This window comes from Saccostrea echinata, unplaced genomic scaffold, assembly GCF_033153115.1.
Source record: "Saccostrea echinata isolate AGI-Se365-2 ecotype Australia unplaced genomic scaffold, CSIRO_AGI_Sech_v1 ptg000054l, whole genome shotgun sequence".
In the NCBI taxonomy this organism is placed as follows: Eukaryota; Metazoa; Mollusca; class Bivalvia; order Ostreida; family Ostreidae; genus Saccostrea; species Saccostrea echinata.
The window spans coordinates 6,707,906-6,733,144 of record NW_026889803.1 but is presented as its reverse complement, the minus strand read 5'-3'; the positions used below and the strand labels follow the sequence as shown (position 1 = coordinate 6,733,144).

General features: G+C 34.9%; 2 protein-coding genes and 1 pseudogene across 2 annotated transcripts; 2 read left to right on the top strand and 1 right to left on the bottom strand.

The window, feature by feature from the left end:
- Window positions 1-4,716: 4,716 nt before the first annotated feature.
- LOC133171780 (nucleoside hydrolase-like) lies at window positions 4,717-7,452 on the top strand. Its single transcript, XM_061306579.1, has 5 exons — window positions 4,717-4,959; window positions 5,702-5,876; window positions 6,043-6,159; window positions 6,436-6,578; window positions 7,085-7,452. The coding sequence occupies exons 1-5, from the start codon at window positions 4,777-4,779 to the stop codon at window positions 7,415-7,417; spliced, it is 951 nt and encodes a 316-aa protein (XP_061162563.1). The 5' UTR covers window positions 4,717-4,776; the 3' UTR covers window positions 7,418-7,452.
- A 1,162-nt stretch (window positions 7,453-8,614) lies between these two features.
- LOC133171693 (uncharacterized) lies at window positions 8,615-10,224 on the bottom strand (annotated as a pseudogene).
- Window positions 10,225-10,942: 718 nt separating this feature from the next.
- LOC133171838 (uncharacterized) lies at window positions 10,943-15,616 on the top strand. The gene is made up of 11 exons (XM_061306635.1): window positions 10,943-11,041; window positions 11,550-11,863; window positions 12,095-12,230; window positions 12,551-12,767; window positions 12,919-13,265; window positions 13,399-13,650; window positions 13,740-14,118; window positions 14,181-14,471; window positions 14,552-14,806; window positions 14,945-15,076; window positions 15,267-15,616. The coding sequence occupies exons 1-11, from the start codon at window positions 10,943-10,945 to the stop codon at window positions 15,614-15,616; spliced, it is 2,772 nt and encodes a 923-aa protein (XP_061162619.1).
- The last annotated feature ends 9,623 nt before the right edge of the window (window positions 15,617-25,239 follow it).

Sequence of the window (25,239 nt, the reverse complement as noted above, 5' to 3'; positions counted from 1 at the left end):
ACGTTAAACAATAAACAAACGAACAAACAAAAAACTAATAAATCACCATGTCTTGCTAAGACTACAGCATCAACAGCCATCTGTAAATCCATTCCAATTAGTACATCATCGCGAATGGGGGCAATGTACACTTTCTAACTGGTAGTCGACTTGCCCCAAGTTAATGCTTTCACTAACATTATTTACTGCTATCATCTTATTGCCAGTTTCTGCATTAAGAAGTGTAACTTTGTCAGAGCAGGAATAATCCAAATCTACTTTTTTAACAAAGTCTTCAGACAGGACTGCGATTTCTGCACCAGTATCAATTACTGCTTTTGTTTTATGACTGTTTATTTCAACTGGAACTCTGATTGAAGATTCCACTTCCTCCATTCCAATTTTGAGCATCTTTTTTCAGCGTCATTCTCAACCGGTAGTTCGGCTTTTCGTTTTGGTGAGCGTGATGGTGATCTTGGGCAATTTCTCTGAAAATGGCTTGTATCGCCACACTTAAAACAACCTCCTTGTAGAGATGACGATCTCGGCGATGTTTTGGATAATGCTATTTTCCTCTCTATTAATTTCTTAAGTTCCATTATCTCCCCCTTTTTTTTCTCTCCAGATGCAGCAGTTGACAAGGCTCTGACTTTTTCACCAAAATCCCCCTCTTCTTGACTGTCAGTATGCGAGTCGTCATACCAGGATACTCTCCTAGAAAACCTACGGTGCTGGGAATCTTCACGGCCTAAATTAGCCCGTAATAGTTTTAGGCATTTTATTCAGGGCATCGTATCCTATTCTGGCATTTTTATACCCCTTCAAAAAGGATTCAGCTGCAATTTCTCCTTAAAGTTCAATGCTCACTGATGGGAATGCCCTTGAAACCAAGCGTCTGACTTGTTCAGCAAATTCATCATCTGATTCTGATTTTTGCCTGACTTCCTCCAATTGCTTTCTTGCAGTGGTCGGAAGGTCTTTTCTATTAAAGCGATCTTCCATATGCTTAAGTAATCTAGCATAATCATCTGAACAGAAGATGGCAGGCTACATAAAAATTTTGATGCCTGGCCTCTTAAGCATTCAATGAAACGGTCCATTTTCTCTTCTGCAGACTACCCATAACGTTGAGCCACTCTGTGGAAGGGAACTAAGAATCCTTCCCATTCCCAACTGCCATCAAATGTTGGTAATGTCTGTCGAGGTAAATATTCCTGCCTTACTTGTCCCACAGAAGCTGGGTGACGGCTAGACTCAAAATTGCTAATAGTGTCCAATACTGGCCGAAATGACACATCACCTGAACCAGGTACAGGAGTACAGATAGTTGGCCTTAAGTTATGGCCTCCCAGTGTGCCTGAGGTTCTCGGTTGATTTGTTTGGTCTGATCGTGGCAGTCTAGGGCTGTCCGCTCGACTGCATCAGTCCCGACATGAGATTTTGACTAGGTATTGGCGCCTGCCTGGGGCTGTCCTCTCGGCACATTGAGCGCTGTGTGCAAGTCTCGGTCATTTCAGAAAACAGTCGTACCTTGTCTTGCATCATTTCAGATTGTTTTTCCATTGCTTCATCTTGCCTTCGTAATAAGGCATTGGTCATTTCTCTGACGTGAATTGAGAGACCCCCTAATTCTGATTCAACGCTCTTTAGCACAGCAATGGTCCTTTCTTCCACTAATGGCGTTAATGTGTTTTGGTCTTCTTGCACTTCTCCCATACTAGTCTTCAGTGTTATTGTATCCTCCTGAATGGACTCGGTTTTTTTTGACATTTCTACAAGTTGAGCAACTCCTGTGGGTCGACTGAAATTGTTAACACGTCAGGCGTAGGGTCACTCTTACACTCTTTGACAATGTCTAATTCTAGTCGTATCGACCATAGAATTTTACGAAATGATGACTTTAAACGAGACAGCTGATATTCTTGTTTCATCAACTTGTTTGTCAATAATTTACCTCGTTTTAGAAATTGTACATACGTAGAGCATGCTCTTCGTATCGAATCAACTGAGAGATATATACATGTATCTCATATATAAAATTATGATTTTTATTATGTTATAAAAATTACACATGAAGACAAGTCTCAATGAACTGTCTGCTAGAAATAAAGAAAAACAATTATCCCATGTTTACCCTTTTATCGCGTTGATATCACTTATTGCATTCTTTTTTCATATACCACTACTGTGAAGTCACAATGGGTTTTGCGTGAGAGGGATGAAGTAAAATGAAGTGCATTCCTAATAAAAATATTGATAGCGTAAAATATTTTTGATAGTGATGTATATCGTCAAGGCTCGGGGATAAAAAAAAAACCATTTATATATATATATATATATATATATATATATATATATATATATATATATATATATATATATATATATATATATACAATAAGGTGTGCATATGTTTTTTTTTTAATTTATAACTAAAGTTTGTTTATCTTTCCTACTTCTTTGAATATATTCCTTAGGAGTACGCATATCTGTAAGTACTAGAAATAATAAAAGCTAACTTTGTTATGGTGGGAAGATACATTTGTTATTTGTGTTTTTAATTTATTTTCTGTAGGTACACATGTAAATCAGCTGACATTTTTTCTATAGCTGCCATCACGGACTTCGTACCATAATATTCTTCCCAGGACCAATCGGTCATTATACTCGATAGTACACTTGTATTGATTAGAGCGTTTCGGATTTTACAGTATTGAAACTTTGTTCATGATTATTTTAACAATTTTTAAAAGGGAAATACTATATTCACGAAACATTTTCTATCATTCTATTTAAATATTGAAAAGTTTTAAATATAGAGCGTTCCACTATAAATAGGTGCTACATACAACGACTTCCATAATTAAACAAAATTAATCCTGCCCCTCTAATCGAGGAAGTTTCAGTGAATATCCCCTGACTTAAATGGAAAATCATTGACAATATTAAATATAGGACAACAAAAAAGTGAACAAAGTTACGAAGTTTTTGTTGTTATTCATCATTTTATCTTCTACTTTTGTTTAAATGGGTTATCTATAGATACTAGTACAGTCATGTGTATCTTTATCAAATCTTACCTCTAGGGAATGTTCACATATTTCACTTTCGCCAACCTCCGAAGCTAGACGACCAATCTAGGACAAATGAAAATCCACAGGCATACATGTATACTGTTCTAATTCTTCATTACTCAATTGGACAAGGTAAAATATAATTGAGTTTTCAACATTGCTTTGTTTGGAACAGATTTATAAATGAATGAGAAAGAATGGATTTGTCGAAACCACTGTAACGTGAAATGAATAAAATGTAAAAATAATTAAGTTTAAGGATGATTTGTAGAATGCTTTACTTAGCTCATCTTTGCCAAAGTCAAGGTGATTCACATTCATTAATATTACAGGCCACGTCGACTTCCCAAGGATTTAAAATCAACAGTTAATAAAATAAGGTTGGGTGTCTTAAAAATCCAAGAATCACCGGGGCAAAAAATAAAGAACTTTCGTGAAAGCTTTGATTAGAACAAACTGGAATCTACATTACCTGAGTGTGATTCTGTATAAATATGAATAATATAATAATTGCTATTCTTGAGAAGATTTTTAAAGATATTCCCTATATCTTCTTATGTAAAAGTTGATCCTCTGTTGTGGCACAACCCAACCCCCCAGCGGTCATGATTTGAACAATATTGAATCTCCACTTCCTGAAAATGCTTACACACACACACACACACACACACACACACACACACACACACACACATATATATATATATATATATATATATATATATATATATATATATATATATATATATATATATAGCTTTGATGTCAACTTTTATTGGGGTTACATTAGGGGCGCTCTGCTTATTTAGGAGTGTTATATAGAAAATCTTTTCAGACTTTTTTCTCAAGAAAAACATTGTCACGAATAGTAAAATTTATATGCAAATATTTCAATTAAGATAAGATATAATATCAGTTAATTTACAGCCAATTGGTTTAGAAAGGGCCACTATAGTCTTTCACACAAACAACACACAAAAATATTGGACCAAATTTTTTTATTCCGCTCATGAAGACAAAAGGCCGTCAATGAAATGAATTCACATGCAAGCATCTCCAATTAGTTGGGTCTATGGTATTAACAAGGTGTCGGTGTTTATCGTAATAAATAATCATTTATAGCTCAGCTTTAAAAATCTCTCTCATCTTCAGCAGGACAGCAGTTCGTGAAAAAGGGTAGTACTCCATGTATTTTCCAAAGTTCCATTTGCATAACCCTTTAAGCAAGGTAAAACTGGGAGCCCAAATTTCGTATAAAATAGATTTGATTAAAGAAACAAAAAAAATGACAGGAGAGGTCGTTAATTGCAGGACTAGGAGTAAAATTTGGGACATTACATCAAATCTGAATTGCAATGAAAAACTGCAATTAAAAACTAAAGGAATAAAAGAAGTTTAAATTTGAATAATTATTGTCTGTTGGGACTGCAAAAAAGTCATATGTACTAGACTAAGTCAAAAATGTTATGACATATACTTTGCTCCTGAAGATTCAGTTTCAGCATTTGTGTGGTTCACTGAACTGCAATATGCTCATTGCTATCGATCTCTTGATGAGAGCCTATACTTTATAGAACATGCACCACAAACCCCAATTTTCTTGCTTACGCTACCTAAAAAACAAAAGCATGACAAGTAATCATATATTGAAACTTCATGCGAGTGATAACATTTGTTGCTTTAGAAAAACACTACTTGTATTCTTTCACCTTTTCACAAGAGAATGGAGAAGACAAAGCTCATTATCGATTGTGATGCCGGAATAGATGATGCACAAGCCATAATGCTGGCAGTGTCTAGACCGGAATCGGAAGTCCTGGCAATAACCTGTGTGAGTGGAAACACGGAAGTGGATTATATCTGTCGAAATGTATTACGCGTGCTTACTGTGTGTGATCGCCTGGATGTAAGTTCTTTAATGCTTTCTTTTATTTGATATATTTTATATATACCCCTCACTTTAAACTTTGTTCATGAATATTCCAAAAATTTGTGTCTGTCGGTACGTCCTTCTGTCTGTGCGTCCTTCCTTTGGTACGCCTTTCCGTCCGAAACGCTTGGGGGTATCCATCTTTTATCCGCATTCCTCCTATACCATAGAATGAAATTTAATAAAACTCTCACAGAATCTTCATAATATAGCTGATCCCATTGTGCACCTCCTATTTTACGTTTGAATCAAACAGGTATTAGGGGTTTACCATAGCAAAACATGGACACATCCATTCTTTCTATAACATTTGGAGGTACCCATCTCTTACCCGCAAACTTCCTATACAACTGAATAAAATTTAATGATACTTTCAAAGATTCTTTTTTAAAAAGTATCATTGTGCATCTTCTTTTTTATGTTCTCCTTGGACAGATATTTGGGATTTCCCTTAGCAAAGCAAGGACATTGCCATTATTTCTATGATAATGGGGAAACCTATCTCTTATCCGCAACTTAAGTCAAGAGCTCAAGTGAACTTTTCTGATAGAATAGTGTGCAGCGTCCGTCTGTCCCCTGTCTTATCTCGAAAACCCTTTTTCCTGTGTGTATGTTTTTTGTTTGTTTTTGTTTTGGCATCATCGTCAAGGCAGAGAAGGCTTAACTCAAAACATTTGCTATTTTTGACTCTGTTTTTGAATTCATCTTGTTGTTTTAGATTCCTGTATATAAAGGTTGCTCAAAGGCCCTCGTGGACCATGGAAAAAACGCTAAATTTTACCATGGAAAAGATGGCTTTGGAGACATCACAGGCCTTCCGGAGATAGATCTTAATCTGCTTCAAAAGGAGCATGCGTCATGTGCTATAAACAGGATAGTTGGTGAACATGAGGGTAAAAAGGAGTTCTTAAAACTCATTATTGTACATGATGTTTCTAGATACTAATAGTAAATAGCAAATGCTTTTATACCGATATTAAGGAACTTTACTCTACAAAAAATATCATTCTGTTCATTTTCGACAAATTATTACATATTTATACTCTTTTTTTCCTGAAGGCGATGTTACACTGGTAGCCATTGGTCCACTTACAAACATTGCGGTGGCTATAAGACTCAATCCAAACCTAGGAAAACAACTTAAGAAATGTGTTATAATGGGAGGAAATATAGAAGGTATGATTTTCAAATCCCTCACTACATTTCACAACAGCTAGTTAATATTAAATACACCTGTAGTACAATGTAATATTTTGTTACTGGAGAATAATCAAGTTCTTCATGTCACATTTTTTTTCTGAGATTCATTTTTTTGTTAAATGCTGAATAAAATTTTCGAGATGAATGGAATGCGGAATCTTGAGAAATTACAAAGAAGTAATCTCGTTAAAGTGAAAATGATTAACCAAGGAGGTAGTTCTAGTTTGAATTGCACAATGATTCTGTTATAAGGTCAAGGCAACATAGAGGATGGCACTGCAGCAGAGTTCAACTTTCACTGTGATCCCGAAGCAGCTTATATGATTCTACATGAGTTATCATGTCCTCTCACTACTTTTTCATGGGAAGCCGTTCTAAAGAATACATATTCCTGGGTAATTAAATGATATTTCATATACATCAATTAATTTGTGAAATTCTTTTAAAATGACCATTTTACAGCAATAAACGGAGCAGTCGTTGTTAATTATATAAATTGCAGTTCTATAGCTGTGATACTTTTTTTTGTACATCATTATTTTTGTAAAAAAAAATTCCCTTTGTCGTTTGTTTATTTGACTTTTTTCTTTCTATAGTTTTGCTTTTTGTTTATATGTTTGACTTTTGCATGTTGTTTTTTCGGGTTTTTTTTTTTGGAAGGGGGGGGGATATATTGATGCTGATTGAATATCTCTGGGCTTCTATACTATTTTAACAAAGACTAAAAAAACGGAAAAAGAAATATTTATCTAATACATATCATCTAATCTAGTTTATTTTACTACGGTCGTTTATTTTATGTATCAAGTTCTATGATTTGGACAGCTGTGATCTCAAAATTTAAAATAAACAAATTTACTTCTTTTTTTTTTTAATCCAAATGCATTTTGTAACATTACAGGAATGGCTGAAAGATATTTTAAATATAAAGACTCCAAAAGGTGTATTCCATAACTCTATACTACGGTCTTCACTTGATAAACACAACGAATGGAAATATCCTGCGTACAACTTTTGTGACCCTACTGTTGTCGCGATTGCTTTACAGGAAGCCATCGTTACTAAGTCGCGTGATGTTTTTGCCACAGTAGAACTTCATGGTAGATTATCTCGAGGACAAATGATTTGTGATAATTTAAATTTACGTAACGAGCAGCCTAATGTTAAAATAGCATTAGAAATTGACACAGACCTTATGAAAAAAATGTTCACATCTGTGTTTAAAGCATTATAATTAAATGAATGCCACAAAATCGCATCACATAGCTATCGATGATTTGTCACAAAACATTTTTTTGTTTAGTTTGTTTGTTTTTAATAAGGAAATTCATTAAAAAGTAATCAGAAAGCAAAACATAATAATAAATAAATAATTCAATAAATTGCCCAAACCAAGGTTGACGAAAACATTTTGTCTGTGTGTCCAGCAAATTGCATGCTGCCTAATATCAATTATTAATTGTATTGTTGCTCATATCGGGTCGCCATTATATGAAAAGACAACTCGTGTGCATTCACTTCCGTCACGCCGGAAATTATGAGATTTTATTTTGAACCATATTTTATTTGAAAATTCAAAAATTGAGTCCGGGTATTCTCTGGCGGATGGAAGCGATTGCTTTAAGAACTTAACCCTACAGGCGCTGACTTAATCTCAGCGAGGTCCGTAGAGACTAAAAATTTTGGTCTGGTGTCTCTAAGGATCTCGGTACAGTATCACACAAACTGATTCGGGCTTTCTTGCCCCAACTTCGACCGCCTGTTTCAATCAATACGGGCTGAAATGAATTAGCTGCCCGCTTCAACTTTTTCCTTTGGACATCCTTTTAGGTCTCTATCACTATAAAACATTCATATCTTACCTTTAAAAGGTTTAAATCCAACAAAACATAAAGTTGTATATTTTTCATAGCTATGTGCTAATCGTTTAAACCTCCGACGCTGAAGAATTCCAGTCAAGGTCGCAAATAGTCCGTTTCAAAATGTTTCGTACTATGATTTATATAGAAAACGGTATCCAGAAGAACAGAACTTTTTAAAAACGCCCTCAATTTGCAATTTTTTTTGCACAAAACATTGAACACGGAAATTATACGCAATTAAAAGGAAACTTTGATAATTTTATACAGTCCACTTCATTTATATACATATTCTGGAATGCAGTTTTCTCAGTTAAATTTTTCTTTTCTATATCTCAAATCAAGGTATATAAAATGCAATTAAAGCCTCTCAATGAAATTTATACATACAAACAAAGACACACTTAATTAAGATTAAATTTTAAAAAAAGAATTTTTGAAAAGCACACATTTAGTATACAACTGGCTAATCTCAGTACATAATAATGATAATTTTATGATTTTGATTACTGAATTATGTACTTGAAAGTCTGAATTAAGGACCCAAGTCTGCATATCAATATGTAATGATATCATGGGATACCAAACTCATCTCCAACTTTGGATTGGTTACCACAGCTGCACTTCAAGGAACAGAAAGTGCAACACCTAGAAGCTAGGCACTGATCTTCATTTCCACTGCAACTTTGACCATTTTCCTGTAGGTGAGACAATGCCATTCCTTTTATCTCCATGTTCTTCAGAACAGAATATCGAATGCATGCATTTTTCTGCAAAGATGACTTGGCAACTGATATCATCTTCTCGTCCGTGATTTTCTTAATCAATGACCTGCCATATGCATAGCATATAGCATACGCATCCCTTCCATCCCTTCCTCCTCTTCCAACTTCCTGCCAATAACAGAGCACAGACTTGGGAACTCCCCAGTGAACTACAAGTTCCACATCTGGAATTTGAACTCCCATCCCAAATGCCACAGTAGAGAACAAACATTTAAGTTCACTGTCATTATCTTTAAAAGACTGTAATATTCTTACACTGCTGTCTTCATCGATGTTACGATGAAACATGTCAATAATTTGTACAGATTTTTTCTGCAGAAGTAGATGGTCTTTTACGTGATTGTAGAGAGTAGCAGTTGAAGTCACAGACATGAATTTTATAATGAAACATGTATTAATTATACAATTTCAGTAATGTCAACAGATTTAAAAATTCAATAACATATATAATAGTCATGCTTACCTGCAATACACAATTATTTTCTTTAAACAAATGGTGTCTCTCAATAGGTAGTCCAAAAGCTATTGTAATTCCTTTTCATGGTCCTGTTTGGATTCCCTAATGTCGAGGTATATGTTAGGTCTGCAAATATAACATAAAAGGCAAGGCAGTTCTCAAAAAATCAATGCATAACTAAAAAGCTTTGAACTCACATGAACAAAATTGAAGTTGATAACTGCACAATGGCATTATATATATTTGAATATCTTCCTACGTGTCAGGGACCACAGCCACTGTTAAAGATTCATCATCAAGAGCCAATGATGTGAAAATGTCTTTACGGACCTTTTCATCGCAGGTTGCTGTTACTCCAAGAACTGGAACATCAACAAACATGCTTCTCAAGTGTAAAACATCCTTATATGCTGGTCTGAAATCTTCTCCCCTAGAATAATTATGACAAATATGCAAGTATATACAGAGTTTCAACAAGTTGGTCAACTTCAAGAGCAATTTATATGTAACAATCTTTTCTGTAAGATAAAACTTCCATTATAATGTAATACCATTCAGATATGCAATGGGCTTCATCACAGGCCAACAAACAAACTTTCTTCTGCATACTACTACTAAGGAATATCTCTCTCCAGAATTTTGATCTTACTGACTCAGGGGATAAGAATAATATTGAGAACATTCCTTCCTTGATACCTGTAAAAAGAAATACGCATGTCAGTCAACCTAAATATCTAATTTGATCATAGATGTGATTTGGAAAAGTACATGCTAAAAAGATATTTACCAGCAATAGCTTCCGTGGACATATCTGGTTCTACAGCAGTTGACTGGACATTCATCTCCTTCAGCGTGTTTACCTGGTCAGCCATAAGAGATTTCAAAGGTGACACCACAATGGCTATATGGCGAATGGTCCAATCAAGCTGTGAAATGGACATTTTTTCATTATTTGTCTACACCATCAAACTTTTTTGCGGGGGTGGGGTTACATACTTACTTAGAAAATTCAAGTGAAACTTTCTTGACAACTCCCCCCCCCCCAAAAAAAAATTGTTCAACCTAAAAACCTTTCATGGGGGTTGGGTGGGGGTTCCTTCAACCCACCCCCCTTACCCCCCCACACACAAATGTATATATATATATATATATATATATATATATATATATATATATATATATATATATATATATATATATATATATATATATATATATATAGGGGCCAATGATTTCAAGGGGGTTAAACATTTTGACATCTCTAAAAATTTCTGGGACCACTGGATTAACACATTTCGTAATTTATTCGGATTTTAAATGAGAAAATTTGTAGAATAAAGAGTGTTTGCACATAATATAAGAACAAAATTGCTAATTAAATATAATTACCTCGTCAAGCAACAAAGGAGGTAGAGTAAAGCACATGGATTTTCCATAACCGGTAGGTAACAAAGCAAAAACGTTTCGCTTGTTCATTAACCCTTGAATGACTGCTAATTGTTCTTTTTTGAGATGAAATGGAAAATTGTACACGCTTTTCAGTGACTCAAAAGTTTCAGTTATATTCTTTACGTCCATAACTCTTTTAATCTTGACGTCGAACGTCAAACGTATTCTCATGACATTTGGCGCGAAAACACGCGTGTAACATAGCAGAGATGGAATACAAACGAAGGTTGACGCCGGTAAAGACACCGCGGAAAACAAAGGTTTTTCGACCGGTTGGCAGTACTCCTTCAAAGTTCAAAGATGTTAAAGTAAGATAATACGCACAATGTCAAAGAAATACTGTAATCACATACCGGGTAATATGAAAATGGTTTTTACAAAAGAAAATTAAATAAACTAGATGCGGATCCAAAAATTACTCAGAGTAATTAACTCAAAAAATATTTCTGAGTTGAAAATTTAGGCAAAGATATAAGAAGACAGAAATTAAATTTGCAATATTCAAACTTGAAAATCTAATTCTTGGGCCTCTTAGATTCCACAAAGTTACAAGAAATCTTTTTTTCCCAAAGGGAGTTTCCAAAGTAATTTTTTATGATTTCTTTTAATTGTTGCACTTTAATAATTTGTTTTATCTTGCCCATGAAAAAAGGGGGCAGTGTCCCCTTCCTCCGCATGCATACTGTAACAACATATTATCTTAAATACTTAATTTTACAAATGGAAAGTGCGGACAGTGAAAATTTTTTTAAAAAAGTGTCCAAATGGCACTGATACCCTTCAGAATAGTAATGTAAAATATTATGCTAATTTTAGATTAAAAGTGTCGGATATGCCTGTAGATGCATAGAGCATTATGAATATAAGAAAGCCTTCACATATTTATACAACAATTATGCTGGTGCCAGAAGAGCAGTGGAGAACTTGGTAAAGAAAGAAATAAGGAAAGGTGTAAAGAATCTCCTTAATGACAAAGAGGGAAGTCTTCTTAAGAAATGCAACTTGGAGAACATAAAAAAATTCAGTTGGTCAGCTATTCTGTCTGATGTTGCGAAGTACATTCCCATTCTGTATTCAGCATTAATTGCCACCGTTGCCAGTCCATCCAATGAGAAAAATCTTCGATCAAGGTTAATATAAATTCCTATGACATTAAGTATAATAGTAAAGCACTTCTGCTTTATATACCTGTACATGTATTTTGATGAATTAGATGTGTTTAACATGTATTACTACCAGGTGTATATCTTAAAATTGAGAACATGGAATTCTAGGTCCTGTTATAGTAACTGATATATATTATATTCATTTCATTTTTTTAATTGTTTTATAGATGGCAAACATTTCAACATTTTTTTTAGAGTTCGCAATAAACCATTGGCTCCTGGTATTGGACTAGCAGTTTCAGTCCTTCTCCATTTGTATTCCCCATTGAAAGTGAAGTTTGTGCAGGGGTTGAATTCTATTGAATTATGGAGATGTGGTGCACAAAGAAAGGTATTTAAAATTGTAATTTTTTTTATTATCAAGTCAATTTATTGTGTCAATTAACAAGAGAAACTAATTATGAAATAAAATTTCTTTAGGCATTTCTGCACTTGAATCAGTTGGGATTCTGCACAAGCAAGAACACAGCTTTGAGACTGATATCTCAATTAAGAGTGCATTCAGATGAGGATTTGTTGTATTTGAAAAGGGTCATTGAGGTATTTAAATTTATAATTTTTTGTTATGATTTATACTAACGTATTCTTTACAAGAACATGCTGCCCCTTTTTAACATTAGTAAACTCCTGTCATTTCATTGTGATTAATAGCACCAGATGGAAGCAGGTACTTTGGGAACATGTTTAGAGAGTGATACTGATATAGATATCAGTGAACTGAGCTCTGAGGAAGTAGTTCAGTCCTCAGGGACTGATGTAGGTACCTCATCAGGCTCTCTTCAAGAGCTTCCACGAATGGAGGACTCTGAGGAATCTGTTTCCGGAGATGATGAAGAACTGAACACAATTGAAAGTGTTTCGGATTTAGGTAGTACATGTATTAAATAAAGAATTAATTTATTCATTAAGAAAACCTTGTATGAAAATAGGAAACATTAAATTTAGCATGGTGTTCAACCATTTTTTAGTAAAAGTTATAAAATTAATAACTTTAAACAATGCAAGTATTTGTATTCCAGTTCCATATTCACGGGGATTTTGTATCACATGGGACAATGTTGGGAAAATGGTAAAGGCCTGTCATCAGAGTACAGAACGGCAAAATAAAATGATGCTATGGGCTTTGGCTTACTGTGCGGAGAACAGAATTCCTACAACACACTTAACAAACAGTTATGTGAATGCTTCAGATATACCGCTCCAGAAGTTTTTGCCAATGGAGGAAGACATCACCGAAATCAAACAGCGCATGGAGGTCATCGTAGCAAGGATCATACAGAAGGAGATGCCTTACTTTAATAGCTGCAAAGTTGTTCCTCACATCAGACACAAATTCTGGAGAGAGTCTAGCAGGAAGAGTAAAGTAGTAAGTTCACTTTTCAACTGTTGATTATGTGTTTTCAGTAATATAAATTTGCTTATTTTATCATGAAAAATTAATTCTGAACAATTACTGTCTGCATAAGAAGTATTTGAAATATATGCATACTTGAATGCAGATAAATCTTGGAGTCTGTCAGGAAAATCCCTCAACCACCACTGGGACCATCAAGATTATGGAACAACTGCATGAGTATGTTCCACGACAGGGGGATGAACTCTTCCAACTGATATGTTTTGGCGATGGATTGTCTTGTGAGAGACACAATGATGCTCACATGGCTCGTTCAAATGGAGAATCAATGCTCTCAAGACTACAGGGATTGCAGCCTCAGGTTCAAGAATTTCACAAGAGAATGCTACTTATGCAGGTAATTTCATCTCAATGAAAACTAAATGAAACTTTTCTCTAATTATATGGTAGCAAATATGTGCTATATCACTGTCTGTGCATTAACAGGATCTAATGGACACATTTTTCCATGGAAGCAGTGCAGCAGTAAAGGGAACTCTTTTCCATCTGAAAAATGTTTTTGGACACAGGTCTGTTAAGAAAGATGTAGGAGAGACATTTAACCATGCAGCAGACTTTATAAAGTTTGTAACGCATGGTTATGTCCTCCTGGCAACGATGGATATGTGTGGTATGGAGAGCATAGGGGACCCTCCTAATCTACCGGAAGATGGAGATGATGACACCCTCCTGACAGATGTTGCTAGAAGAGTTGTCCAACTCATCTGGCATAGTCCTAGAGTGGAAAAAATCCTTGGCAGCGATGCAGATGAGGAAGACAGCTATATTTACTGCCTTTGTAAAATAGGTAAGTTATACTCTCTCTCTCTCTCTGTTTCAATGTCTGAAATTTTCTTTCCCATTTTCCCATCATTTTTTTTTTTATAGATCTTGGAGATGATGTCCCAATGATCTACTGCTCCGGTATTCATTGTCCAGGGAATAACTGGTTCCATCTACAGTGTTTGCACATGGAGGATGATGATGTTCCTGATGAAGAGTTCTACTGTTCTGATGATTGCAGAAAACGTGCTGTTTATAAATACTGCAACTGCCATGTGGACATGGGACAGTATGAGCCGATGGTGGGGTGTGACAATCCGAATTGCAGGAAGGAGTGGTATCATTTGAAATGTGTAGGACTGAAAAATGCACCAGGTTATTTACTGTTTATATGTTTCAAATGAATGTGTTTTTAGAAACATTACATGCTGCATGCTGTGCCGTTTAAATAGTAACTGACAAAAATTCTTTCATAGCTGGAAAATGGTTCTGCAGTAAAGAATGTAGGATAGCAGGTTTGAAGAGGAATTTGAAGGCTGATACAAAGGAGGATGGTGTGTTCAATTACATAACAGCACTGATGTTTGTAGGACTGATGGATCTTGTCCGTCATGATGCTGTCCGGGAAAATGATGGAACAGCCATGATGTCCCATTGGCGACTGGATATGATCCTTTTCCATAACAACCATCATCCCAAATATGTCTTACTTGGACACAGACTGTTAGCAGGTATGGTAATCAATAAATGGTAATTTATGGTAGTTGTTAACTTTTAGTTTGTTAAATTACATGTAGATATTATATATTCTTGCTTTACACTAAGACAAAATGGCTATTATATATATATGTATTTATGCCAAAATTTAGGGGTGGCTGGCTGGCTTCCAGAGCGTCTTGCCATGGACAGTATCTGGAATAGAACTGTCAATTTAGCAGGTGGTCCTGGTAGAAATTTGGAATGTGATATGGTAAACGAGTTCTTGAACAAAGAGTTTAAAGGTATGTAATGCATTAGTTCTTCTTATTCTTTTGTTGAAAACATAAAGATATAGTTATATATATATATATATATATATATATATATATATATATATATATATATATATATATATATAGATAGATAGATAGATAGATAGATAGATAGATAGATAGACAGATATGTCTCAAGTTCCTTTTTTTTTTGTAACAGAGTCCCTGAAGGATGCAGGAGGCAATTTAACAGAGGAAACAATCCACAGACATAGCCAACTAGCTGGAGGTTTGGGCAGAGTCATTGACAAAGCTTATGCTGAGTCTGTTGAGGCACACCTCTCTGACTTCATTAGGAAAGACCATACAAGTTACACCAAGGATTTGGAACTGTTTGTTAAACTGCTTCTACCAGAACAGTTTTTTAGGTATAGCCTTGGAAGAAGCTTCAAAAGCTACCCTGATTTCAATTTCTCAATCGAATCCAGGCACCCGGAAAGATTGAAGAAAAAACTGTGCCAGCTTTCTAAAAGACTTGATAAAATCCGGAGGTGCACAGCAACAGATTAGAAAGGAAATTTAAGGAACAAGAGGACCCACATAATCTACTGTACATATGGATGCTTACATATATTAGATTAATCGGGCTCTTTCCTCTTCTTAATATTAAGTTTTTGAAGACGTTTGTCCTTTGATGAATGTTTACTTGAATGCAATTACAAAAAGATTTATTTGTATCATCTCTTTCAGTCATAATACACCAGAGTGTACAAACTTCAGGATTCTTCTTTTCAGCATACTGTAGGCTACTTCTTGTAAAGTATTATTTACCGTTAAAGAAAATTATTAAAATTATAAACATGTCTATTAATTTTTGAAATTATTTATTGTCTTATGAGCAACTTAAATTGTGGTGAGTAACGAAGTGAAAAAAAATGTCAGGTATAAAGTTTTAACAATCTTCTATTCAAAGACACCATAAAACTGCATTCCAGAATATGAATATAAGTGAAGTGGACTGTATAAAATTATCAAAGTTTCCTTTTAATTGCGTATAATTTCCGTGTTCAATGTTTTGTGCAAAAAAAAAATTGCAAATTGAGGGCGTTTTTAAAAAGTTCTGTTCTTCTGGATACCGTTTTCTATATAAATCATAGTACGAAACATTTTGAAACGGACTATTTGCGACCTTGACTGGAACTCTTCAGCGTCCGAGGTTTAAACGATTAGCACATAGCTATGAAAAATATACAACTTTATGTTTTGTTGGATTTAAACCTTTTAAAGGTAAGACATGAATGTTTTATAGTGATAGAGACCTAAAAGGATGTCCAAAGGAAAAAGTTGAAGCGGGCAGCTAATTCATTTCAGCCCGTATTGATTGAAACAGGCGGTCGAAGTTGGGGCAAGAAAGCCCGAATCAGTTTGTGTGATACTGTACTGAGATCCGTAGAGACTCCAGACCAAAATTTTTAGTCTCTACGGATCTCGCTGAGATTAGCGCTGACTCTCCGTAAGAGAAGAGGACAATGTGGTAGTGTTTGATAAATGACATCCTACTACATGTAGTTTGGGCTAGTGTCTCAAGCGAAGGCAAAAACCTGTCTCTGTTACATTTTGGTCGAGTCGTATCATGGTCAAGAAGTGATTGGCGAAAGACGTGCCGGGTAAAAACCTGGGTTGGTGGTCAGGCACGTTCGATCGCCGGTGGCCAGATAGCTGAATTAGTTGAAAACCTGCCTATAGGTAGTGATTTATGGGGCCCAGGTTCGAATCCTGGTCCGTCGCATTCCCTGTCCCAATTACACATGCACGTGTGCAGTGTATATGTTAAAACTGATGACTAGAATTCTGTGTTTAAGTTTAGTGTAATGTACTTGTGTATAATTGTAAAAATACTTTATTTCTACATAAATCTACTGGTTCATCGATAGGCGCGGTTAAAAAAAATCACGTGCGGGGCGGGACAAATAGAGACAGAAGCGGGGCTATTAGCACGTGAATTTGCAGAATCAGGAGCATGTAAATATAAGGAATAACTGTCAGATTTTTTGGATTCATGACGATGATCAATCGATTGGCTTGCGTGATAATTTTATGCATAAACGCTTTCGGCGTTTATGCAAATTATCACGCAAGCCACTAGATTGATCGCATCATGAATCCAAAAAATTACACAGTTATTCCTTTGTATTTCATTGAAACTAAACTGTAGGTTGAACGAGCACATAATTCTATTATCATTAACAACTGTATCATTGTTAATCGATTAGTTGATGCGTACCATGGTGTAATATACATGTGTTCCAAGTTTTATTTAGATCAATGGAATAGCGTTTTGAAAGAATTTATCTCAGACACCATGGCACCAACATTGGCAGAAATCAAAGTCCGATACACAGATGTATATTTTCAAGTGCAATCTTCTAGTATACCAAGAAATCGGATCAAAATCGTAGGAGGGGTGCCGTTCTGAATTCATTTACAGAAATTTCTATTTTAAGGAAGCATGACAACACTGTTCGTCGAAAACAAAAACCGATAAAAAAAAAAAGAAATTCTGTATCGAAGTGTAGGCTGCATGTGTGCCAGTTTTACTGAAATTGAACAAAAACCGTATGAGCAATTGCCGTTTGAAAAATTGGTAATGGAAAAAATAAAATTAACAGACAAATTGACTGACAGACGTATATGTGGAATGTATCATTATCGGCCGCAGCAGCGGCCGATCTATTTGTGGTTGTGTTAGAATGTGCACATGGGGAAATGAGGCGTTATTTTTTTTACTGCTTCGTGGGAATAATTCCTTATTGATAACAAACATAAAAGTTACAAATAAAAGCCTTTAAAAATGCATAAAACCAAGTCTAAATATTTTCTTATTATGTTTTAATTTGTTTTTCATTTCTCGTCAGATATTTATCAATTTAATGATTTTACAAAAAGTTCTTTCATAAACTGCTCCCTAACATGGGCGTGCGTACGATATAAAAAGAAAACGTATTGAGTTTCCGGATATGAATTACAGTGCCAAAAATAATTAATAAATTGGAATAAGAACTGAATTTTGTTTTGAATTTACGCTGCAGTTGCAAGTGACACAATGATTTTTTTTTTCTACACTTAACATACATTACAAAAATCCAGGGTATCAGCACGTGAAGCTTGTGTCCTTTTTGTCAGCATTCAGACATTCATAATCAATTATTTTAGATATTTGTTGCATTTATTTCTGAGTCAAATAATTTGATGATAATACATTCCTATCCTTTATTGCAGTCCGATTTTCATATTTAATTCAATGAATTTTTTTTTGAATAAAATATTTAACAATTGAAATTTAATCACTGAAAACTAGTGTAAAAATGCACAGAGAAGTAAAGCAATGTAAGTGTCTATTTGGATTTTTTCTTTCACTTTGAACTCTTTCTTGTGGAAATTCTTCAAAAGATATATACATGTATTTTTGTGGCCGATTTGATGCTTCGCATCAATTTAACTTGTTTGATAGTGTAATAAGCACACGTATCTTAGCTAAAATAAAGTCTTTTATATAACATCGTCAATCCTCAGATATGAAGTGATATGGAAATGTTATTTTAGGAAACGAAACACCTTTACTTAATCTCTAATGTTCATGTCGTATGTGGCATAGTAAGAAAGGAATATGTGGCATTTTTTCTCCTAATGTGTAGTTTATCGACACCTGAAGAAAAAATGTAATAAAGGAGTGCAACAACTTTGACGTAACCGGGATACCCATCAAAATCAAACTGTCTATTGCATGAAAATCTAAATTGAAATTTTTCAATGGTAGAAAGCTTATTTATTATCTATAGCTATTTGACGACCACAACTGTAGAATTTCTGCACGTGTCCACCTTAAAACCAGCTATTAGTGTTCCATTAGAGCGTCACATTACTTCTACGTAGAAAAATGACCCTCCGGTCAATATTCTACGGCCATGGTAGTAGGGTCATTTTCCGACCGAAGAAAACCCTTCTAGGTCGGTAATTCTACGACTCCACACACGTCAAAAAATGACCCCCATGGAAATCTGCCCCTTACTTTTATTACTATATTTATAATAATACCTATAGAAATGAGATGTGATACGTGTTCATTCAAGGGTTGGGGAGGCTCGGCGAAGGCTCCAGAGATAACTGCGTCTCCTGATCTTTTTATCAGCGGCACAATGAACGAGAATCGAACCTGGTACACCGTGTAACCGTGATTTCTGTCGCTAGTGCTCAGGGTCGCTCTTAATAGAATATATAGGGAAAAGAGCGACTCAAATCACTGGCCTCTGCGCATGCCTTGGGATTTTAGTCGCTTCAAATCAAAGCGGTGCTCTACTGGTTTTAAATCCACGGTAATAGTATCCGCAGTCATAGCTTCTAGTGTTTTATTTATTCATTTTAATCCTAAAAGTATGCAAAACAAGTATATATGTTAAACTTAATATTGAATTTTCTTCGTATAGGTTTATTAAATGATGTTTTAGATTTCTAAAATCTAATTATTTTCTCAAAGGAAAAATGTTACGAAGCGAACGTCAAAACGTTTCTGTTTTTATTCTAAAAGAGGTCTCCTATATATAGCCAATCAGATTAGCCGTCAAAATAATTACCTGATAAAAACACGATGTGTTCGGTCAATACGGGTGTTGTGATAATTCAACAATAGGGCTAGGTATCGGTTGGGAATTTCGTATTGCAATAAACTGCGATTTTTGTCCCCCGCTTTCACTGAAAGTGGGGGATATTAATTTGGGTCTGTCTGTCCGTCCGTCCGTCTGTCCGTCTGTATTTCTGTCTCTCTGTAACACTTTCGTTTCTGCGCGATATCTCGAGAACCCTTTGAGCTTTCGCAATGAAATTTTGCATAGCAACTCCCTATCGCCTAAAGAAGAACTGTATTGATTTTGAGGTCAAAAGGTCGAAGGTCAAGGTCATAACTTCATAAATTCTGTCTGTTTTAACACTTTCGTTTCCGCGCGATGTCTCGCGAATTCTGTGAGCTTTTCTAATGAAATTTTACATGACAACACCCTGTGGCATAAGGAAGACCTCTATAGATTTTGAGGTAAAAAGGTCAAAGTTCAAGGTCATAAATTCATAAATTCCGTCTGTGTGTAACACTTTTGTTTTCCGGGCCATATCTCGAGAAGCTTTTGAGCTTTTGCTATGAAATTTTATACCATAACTCCCTATAGCCTCTCTCGCCCCTCTCGAAGTGTCCCACCCCTAGACAGAAAATGATAAATATCCTACGGACCCGGTTTAACGATAGAATGCGATTCGTGTATTGTCAATGTAGCAGAAGAAAATACTGGAGATAACTCTAACTCAGTTCATTTACTATGAAAAATTCCGAGAGTTCAGAATGTCAACAAGGTGTGAAAATTTGAAGTGAGTAAAAAACGTTGGTGAAAAAGTGTTGAATTCTTCCATAACATGGATTAAATTTTTAGATGAAAGGTATTTACAGTCTCAAAAAGGTTTGTTATGATTAATTTGACTGTTATTTTCAATGCAACTTCATTAATTTTCTCCAAAATCGTTTCGGAGCGATTCTGCAATTTTCTGCTACATTACGGGTATATGGGGGGCATTCTAACTGTGGTGAGGGTCATCCCGAGACACAGTTAGATTATTCTAACTACGCACCCCGTTTTTTATTTTATTTATTTATTGTGTTAAAAGTCGTTTAGCACAGAGGCATGTGGAGTGTTATTACGTATAATACAGGTTGTCGGCGGACTTTATCTGTTTATATTCTAATTACATATATTAGAACTGTTTAGTAAAGGCTAAATTAGACACCATGTATTGATTAAAATTTTGAGAATATCGAACGTGAAAATAAACATTATATGTGACATAATGTTTGCATTTAATTTATTGTATATTCAAGTGCCTCTGTGATCTAGTGGTATGATGCTCGCTTAGCAAGCGAGAGGCCCGGGTTCAATCCCCGGACGATTCTTTTTTTTTTTTTTTTTGCATTTACTAAATGATACTATTCAACATGTGAAATGAAAAAGTTATGATGTCTGGCGTGTACAAACTCATAAAATCATTATTACAGTGTGATAAATATGCTGTATATATTAAAAAGAATCTTCTATGTACACATATTAAAGAATAAGCAATCAAATCTTTATATCCATATTGGCTTTTTTTAAATTTAAATTTGCTTCAATATACATGTATACATTTAATGATTCTACAAATACAGGGGGGGGCAATGTGACCCCCCCCCCCAGAACTGCGCATGCTCTTCTTTTTTCCCTAAGCGGGGGACACAAATTCTCTGAATTAGCTTGTTTTTTTTATTGTATTGCAATTTGTATTGTAATATTTTCAAAAACAGTTAAAATGATCTTTTGTTGTTTTATTAACCTCCATTTATAAGCAGAGTGTATAAAGCTATAATAATTACGTTGTAACAAAAACGTTCTTGTTGATTTGACTACAGTTTTTATGTCGGTATGATTGCGCAGCCCTATTCTACAAATGTGTTGCAGTGTAACAAAGAATATTGACCTGTTTTAAAAATTGACCCGAGGTTCATTTTTCATGTTTTTCAACGTTTCAATTTGAATATATACCCACGGTCATTTTTCAACAGCTTCATTTTTTTTCTAAATGGTGATGGCCTCACTGAGATATTGATAATGCGTCGTCGATATATCTAAATGTCGAGTTGAAGGCCACAGCAAGGGTTTCTTCTTCTCATGTATAAAATTTTGAATAAATTCTGCTTCATATACATACAAAAATAAGTCTACTAATAACGGGGCACAATTGGTACCAATGGAAATTCCAACAGTTAGTTGGAAGACCTGGTCTCCAAAAACCACATGCTATAACTGTCAATCAGAAACTCAAGTATCTTTATAATATCAACTTTAGAGTACTTGTATGTACAATCAGAGTGTTTTTAAACAAAATAATTTTACAAATGACCAATGACAATTTAAGTAAATTAACGAATTCAAATCTTATTGAAAAAGCAGCTTTCAATGATGTCAAAAAGCCCGGACTTTGATTTATCGTTGGGAATGTTTGTATATAGAGTTGAAAAGTATTAAGTTTTCATATTATTGATTTAGGTAAAATTTTGTGATTTTAAATTTTCCAAAAATTCCTTGGAGTTTTTACATGTAAGTATCCACATCTGATTTACACAACTTCTCGAATATGTTGTAGCACAATACTCCTGAAGTTTTTCCTTCACTGCTGTTAATATTTTTAGTGAGGAGTAAAGAAAGAGGCTTGGTAGAACTTTTACTGGAACCCGCTAATCGTTAAATAAAATGACATTAAGAACATGATATAAAATTGGAAAATTTAAACTTAAAGTTAGAATTGAAACAAGAAATAAAAATAAAATTTGAAAAACAAGAAATTAGAGAAAAAAACATTTAAAAAAAAACTGCGGCACTATTATCTTTTCATAATTTCTCATTATCAAAACTCGACAAACTTGTAGACTTTACTTTTGTAGACTTGTGAATATACATGTAGATACTGGGAAACATGTAACGAACTCATTGGCAACTTGCAACACATTTAAGTTAAATATCTTGTTTTATACAAGTAGACGAAATATACAAGTACATGTATGATATCAAGCGGGTCAAAATAAGAGTAAATTTTGAAGTACCCATGCCGGAGAAGCAAAGTTTACAACATCAAAGATACAAAAGATCCCCTTATTCCCTACTCTCTCCAACATCCCTCCCCACTTGATTCTCACCTCCCCTCTCCCTCACCTCCCCTCCCTCACTTTCTCTGTCTCTCTTGCTATCTCCGCCCGACTCTCTTTCCTCTCCCTCGCTCTCTCCCCAGTCACATTCTTACCACTCTCTCTCTCCCCACTTACTTTCTCACCATCATCCTCCCCATTCTCTTTCACCCTCCCCACTTTCTTTCCTCTCCCTCACTTTGTGTTTCCCCCTCTCCGCACTCTCTCTCCACACTCTCTCTCCAACACTCTCCCCCACTCACACACTCTCCTCCCCCCACACACTTCTTCTCTCCCCCCCCCTCTCTCTCTCTTTATTTACTTCTTGTTTGACTCAGTTACTCTTTACTTGACTTTGTGAAATAAATTTTATATATACCTAATACAAAGATGTTTAATAGTTTATTTACAATAAAAAATAATGGGGAAAATACTTATTCTATAACAGAGATAAAATTCTTATCGTTATTTTAAGAGAAATTATAAAATATTTATTCTTGATCTTTTTACTTTAAAATGAATTTATTAGAATTGTTTATCTATGCAAAAAATGAATGTAATTTAAAATTATAAGGGCGATAACTTCACACACAGAAAATACTGCTTCCAAATTCACAGTTACATTATTGCGTTGTTTGTTTGCGTATTTAATGAAGAAGAATTTTTATATGTTTGAGGAACAATGCTTATATGTTTACTAACATGCAAAGAAGATGATATGTCAGCTTGAAATCCCAGTTGGATATTATTTGTTGTATCGCTATATTAAAAGGAAATGTGCTGCTGATGCCCTAAATTATTCACCTGCAGAGAGGAGGTCTATAAAATATTCTTTATTTGACCAAGTATGTAATTAGGTTTTGATATTCACTATCCCTTTCCCTTGTATGCATTCAGTTTACTTAAATTTTATATTTTTATAATTTAAAGTTTTGTCCTGTTCAGACATCGTGTCGTTGCCTTGAATGTTAGCCAAAATGCATTTGCCTCATTATATGAACGCATTACGCATTACCCGGTATGTCATATTTTCTCATTGTATACAAATGTTCGTTTGGTGCTTTATTCAAATGCGTACTGTTAATAAACCTACATGTAACCCTTACTTGTTGCATGGTTCTACTTTACTAACCACTTAACGTTTTTGAATGAATAGTGTTAAATGATTAACCGTTGGGCCATCAGTTTAATTTGAGTAAATGTTCACCTTGGAACATGTATTTATTACAGTTATAGTAACACGTGTGTCGATCGAACACGTGTTTGTTTATTGATATTTATACCGGAAACCAATTTTCATTGGTTAGCTATTTTAGAAATAGAACCTGTTAAACAGGTTTATCTAGATATGACACGCCTTCTCACCAGTTTAACAAGTAAACCCCATTCGAAGGCTCTCTCTTCGTGCAGTTTAGACGTGGCACCCACCCACCCACCCACACTCACAGTATTCTATATGACTGTATGCTCATTTTATCTTTTTTCTCGTTATTACAGAGAATGGACTTTACAGAATTTCGATTTACAGAAGAATATATTTTTTTTTGTATGATATTGAGAAATAAACTGCACTCTTGAGAGCGCTTCTGTACCTACACACTGTGTTTATTTATGGTATAAATTATTTATGTTCGGTTGAGTGTGAACGAATTAGAACATAAAGGCCTTAGCCATGCTTCTGGGAAAATTACAATCATTCAATTAAGCAGTAGAACCAATCAACAAAAAAAGAGAGCCATGTAAAATGTGTCCTTAAAATTGTCACAAGGTTGATTGTCGCGCATAGCGCCCTCCTCAAGCCATGTAACATCATAGAGATAAAATTTGTAAAACATTTGAAACAAGCATTCAATTCTTAGTCTGAAGGAAGAATTTGTTAAGAAAAGGACCGGGGGACGAACATCTTAGAAATTTGGATTTTCTTGAGAAGACCAAAAAAAAAAAAAAAAAAATGCCCGCAGACTTTATTTATATGACAGGAGCAAAAATAGAAAGAATCACACAGCAGTGCATGATTTGGAGACAAGCTAATCTTATTTAAAATAAATTATCAATCCTGCGCTCAATGTGTAAAATAACAGTCATTTTACAGTTCGGAATAAGATTTTCGGTGAAAGGAACCCTTTTATATTTTTTAACCTCGTATCATACAGCAAGAACGCTTGAATTGTTTATAGGAAAGACGTACATGGCCAGAAGGAATTTCCCATATGTTAGCAAATCTAAAGAGTGGGTTACAACCCCGTAACCCCCTCCCCTCAAAACTCGCCACTATAGATACGCTCATACGATCTCGCATGGCAAACGCTTGGCGTCCCAAAATGTCCAAAAAATTCTCGAAGGAACGTAAATCAATCAACAAACCAAACAGTGTATGTGATGGACAGACATACAGTAACATCACTTGTTTTGTTGTGTCCAATTTTCGTGATTTGTGGAA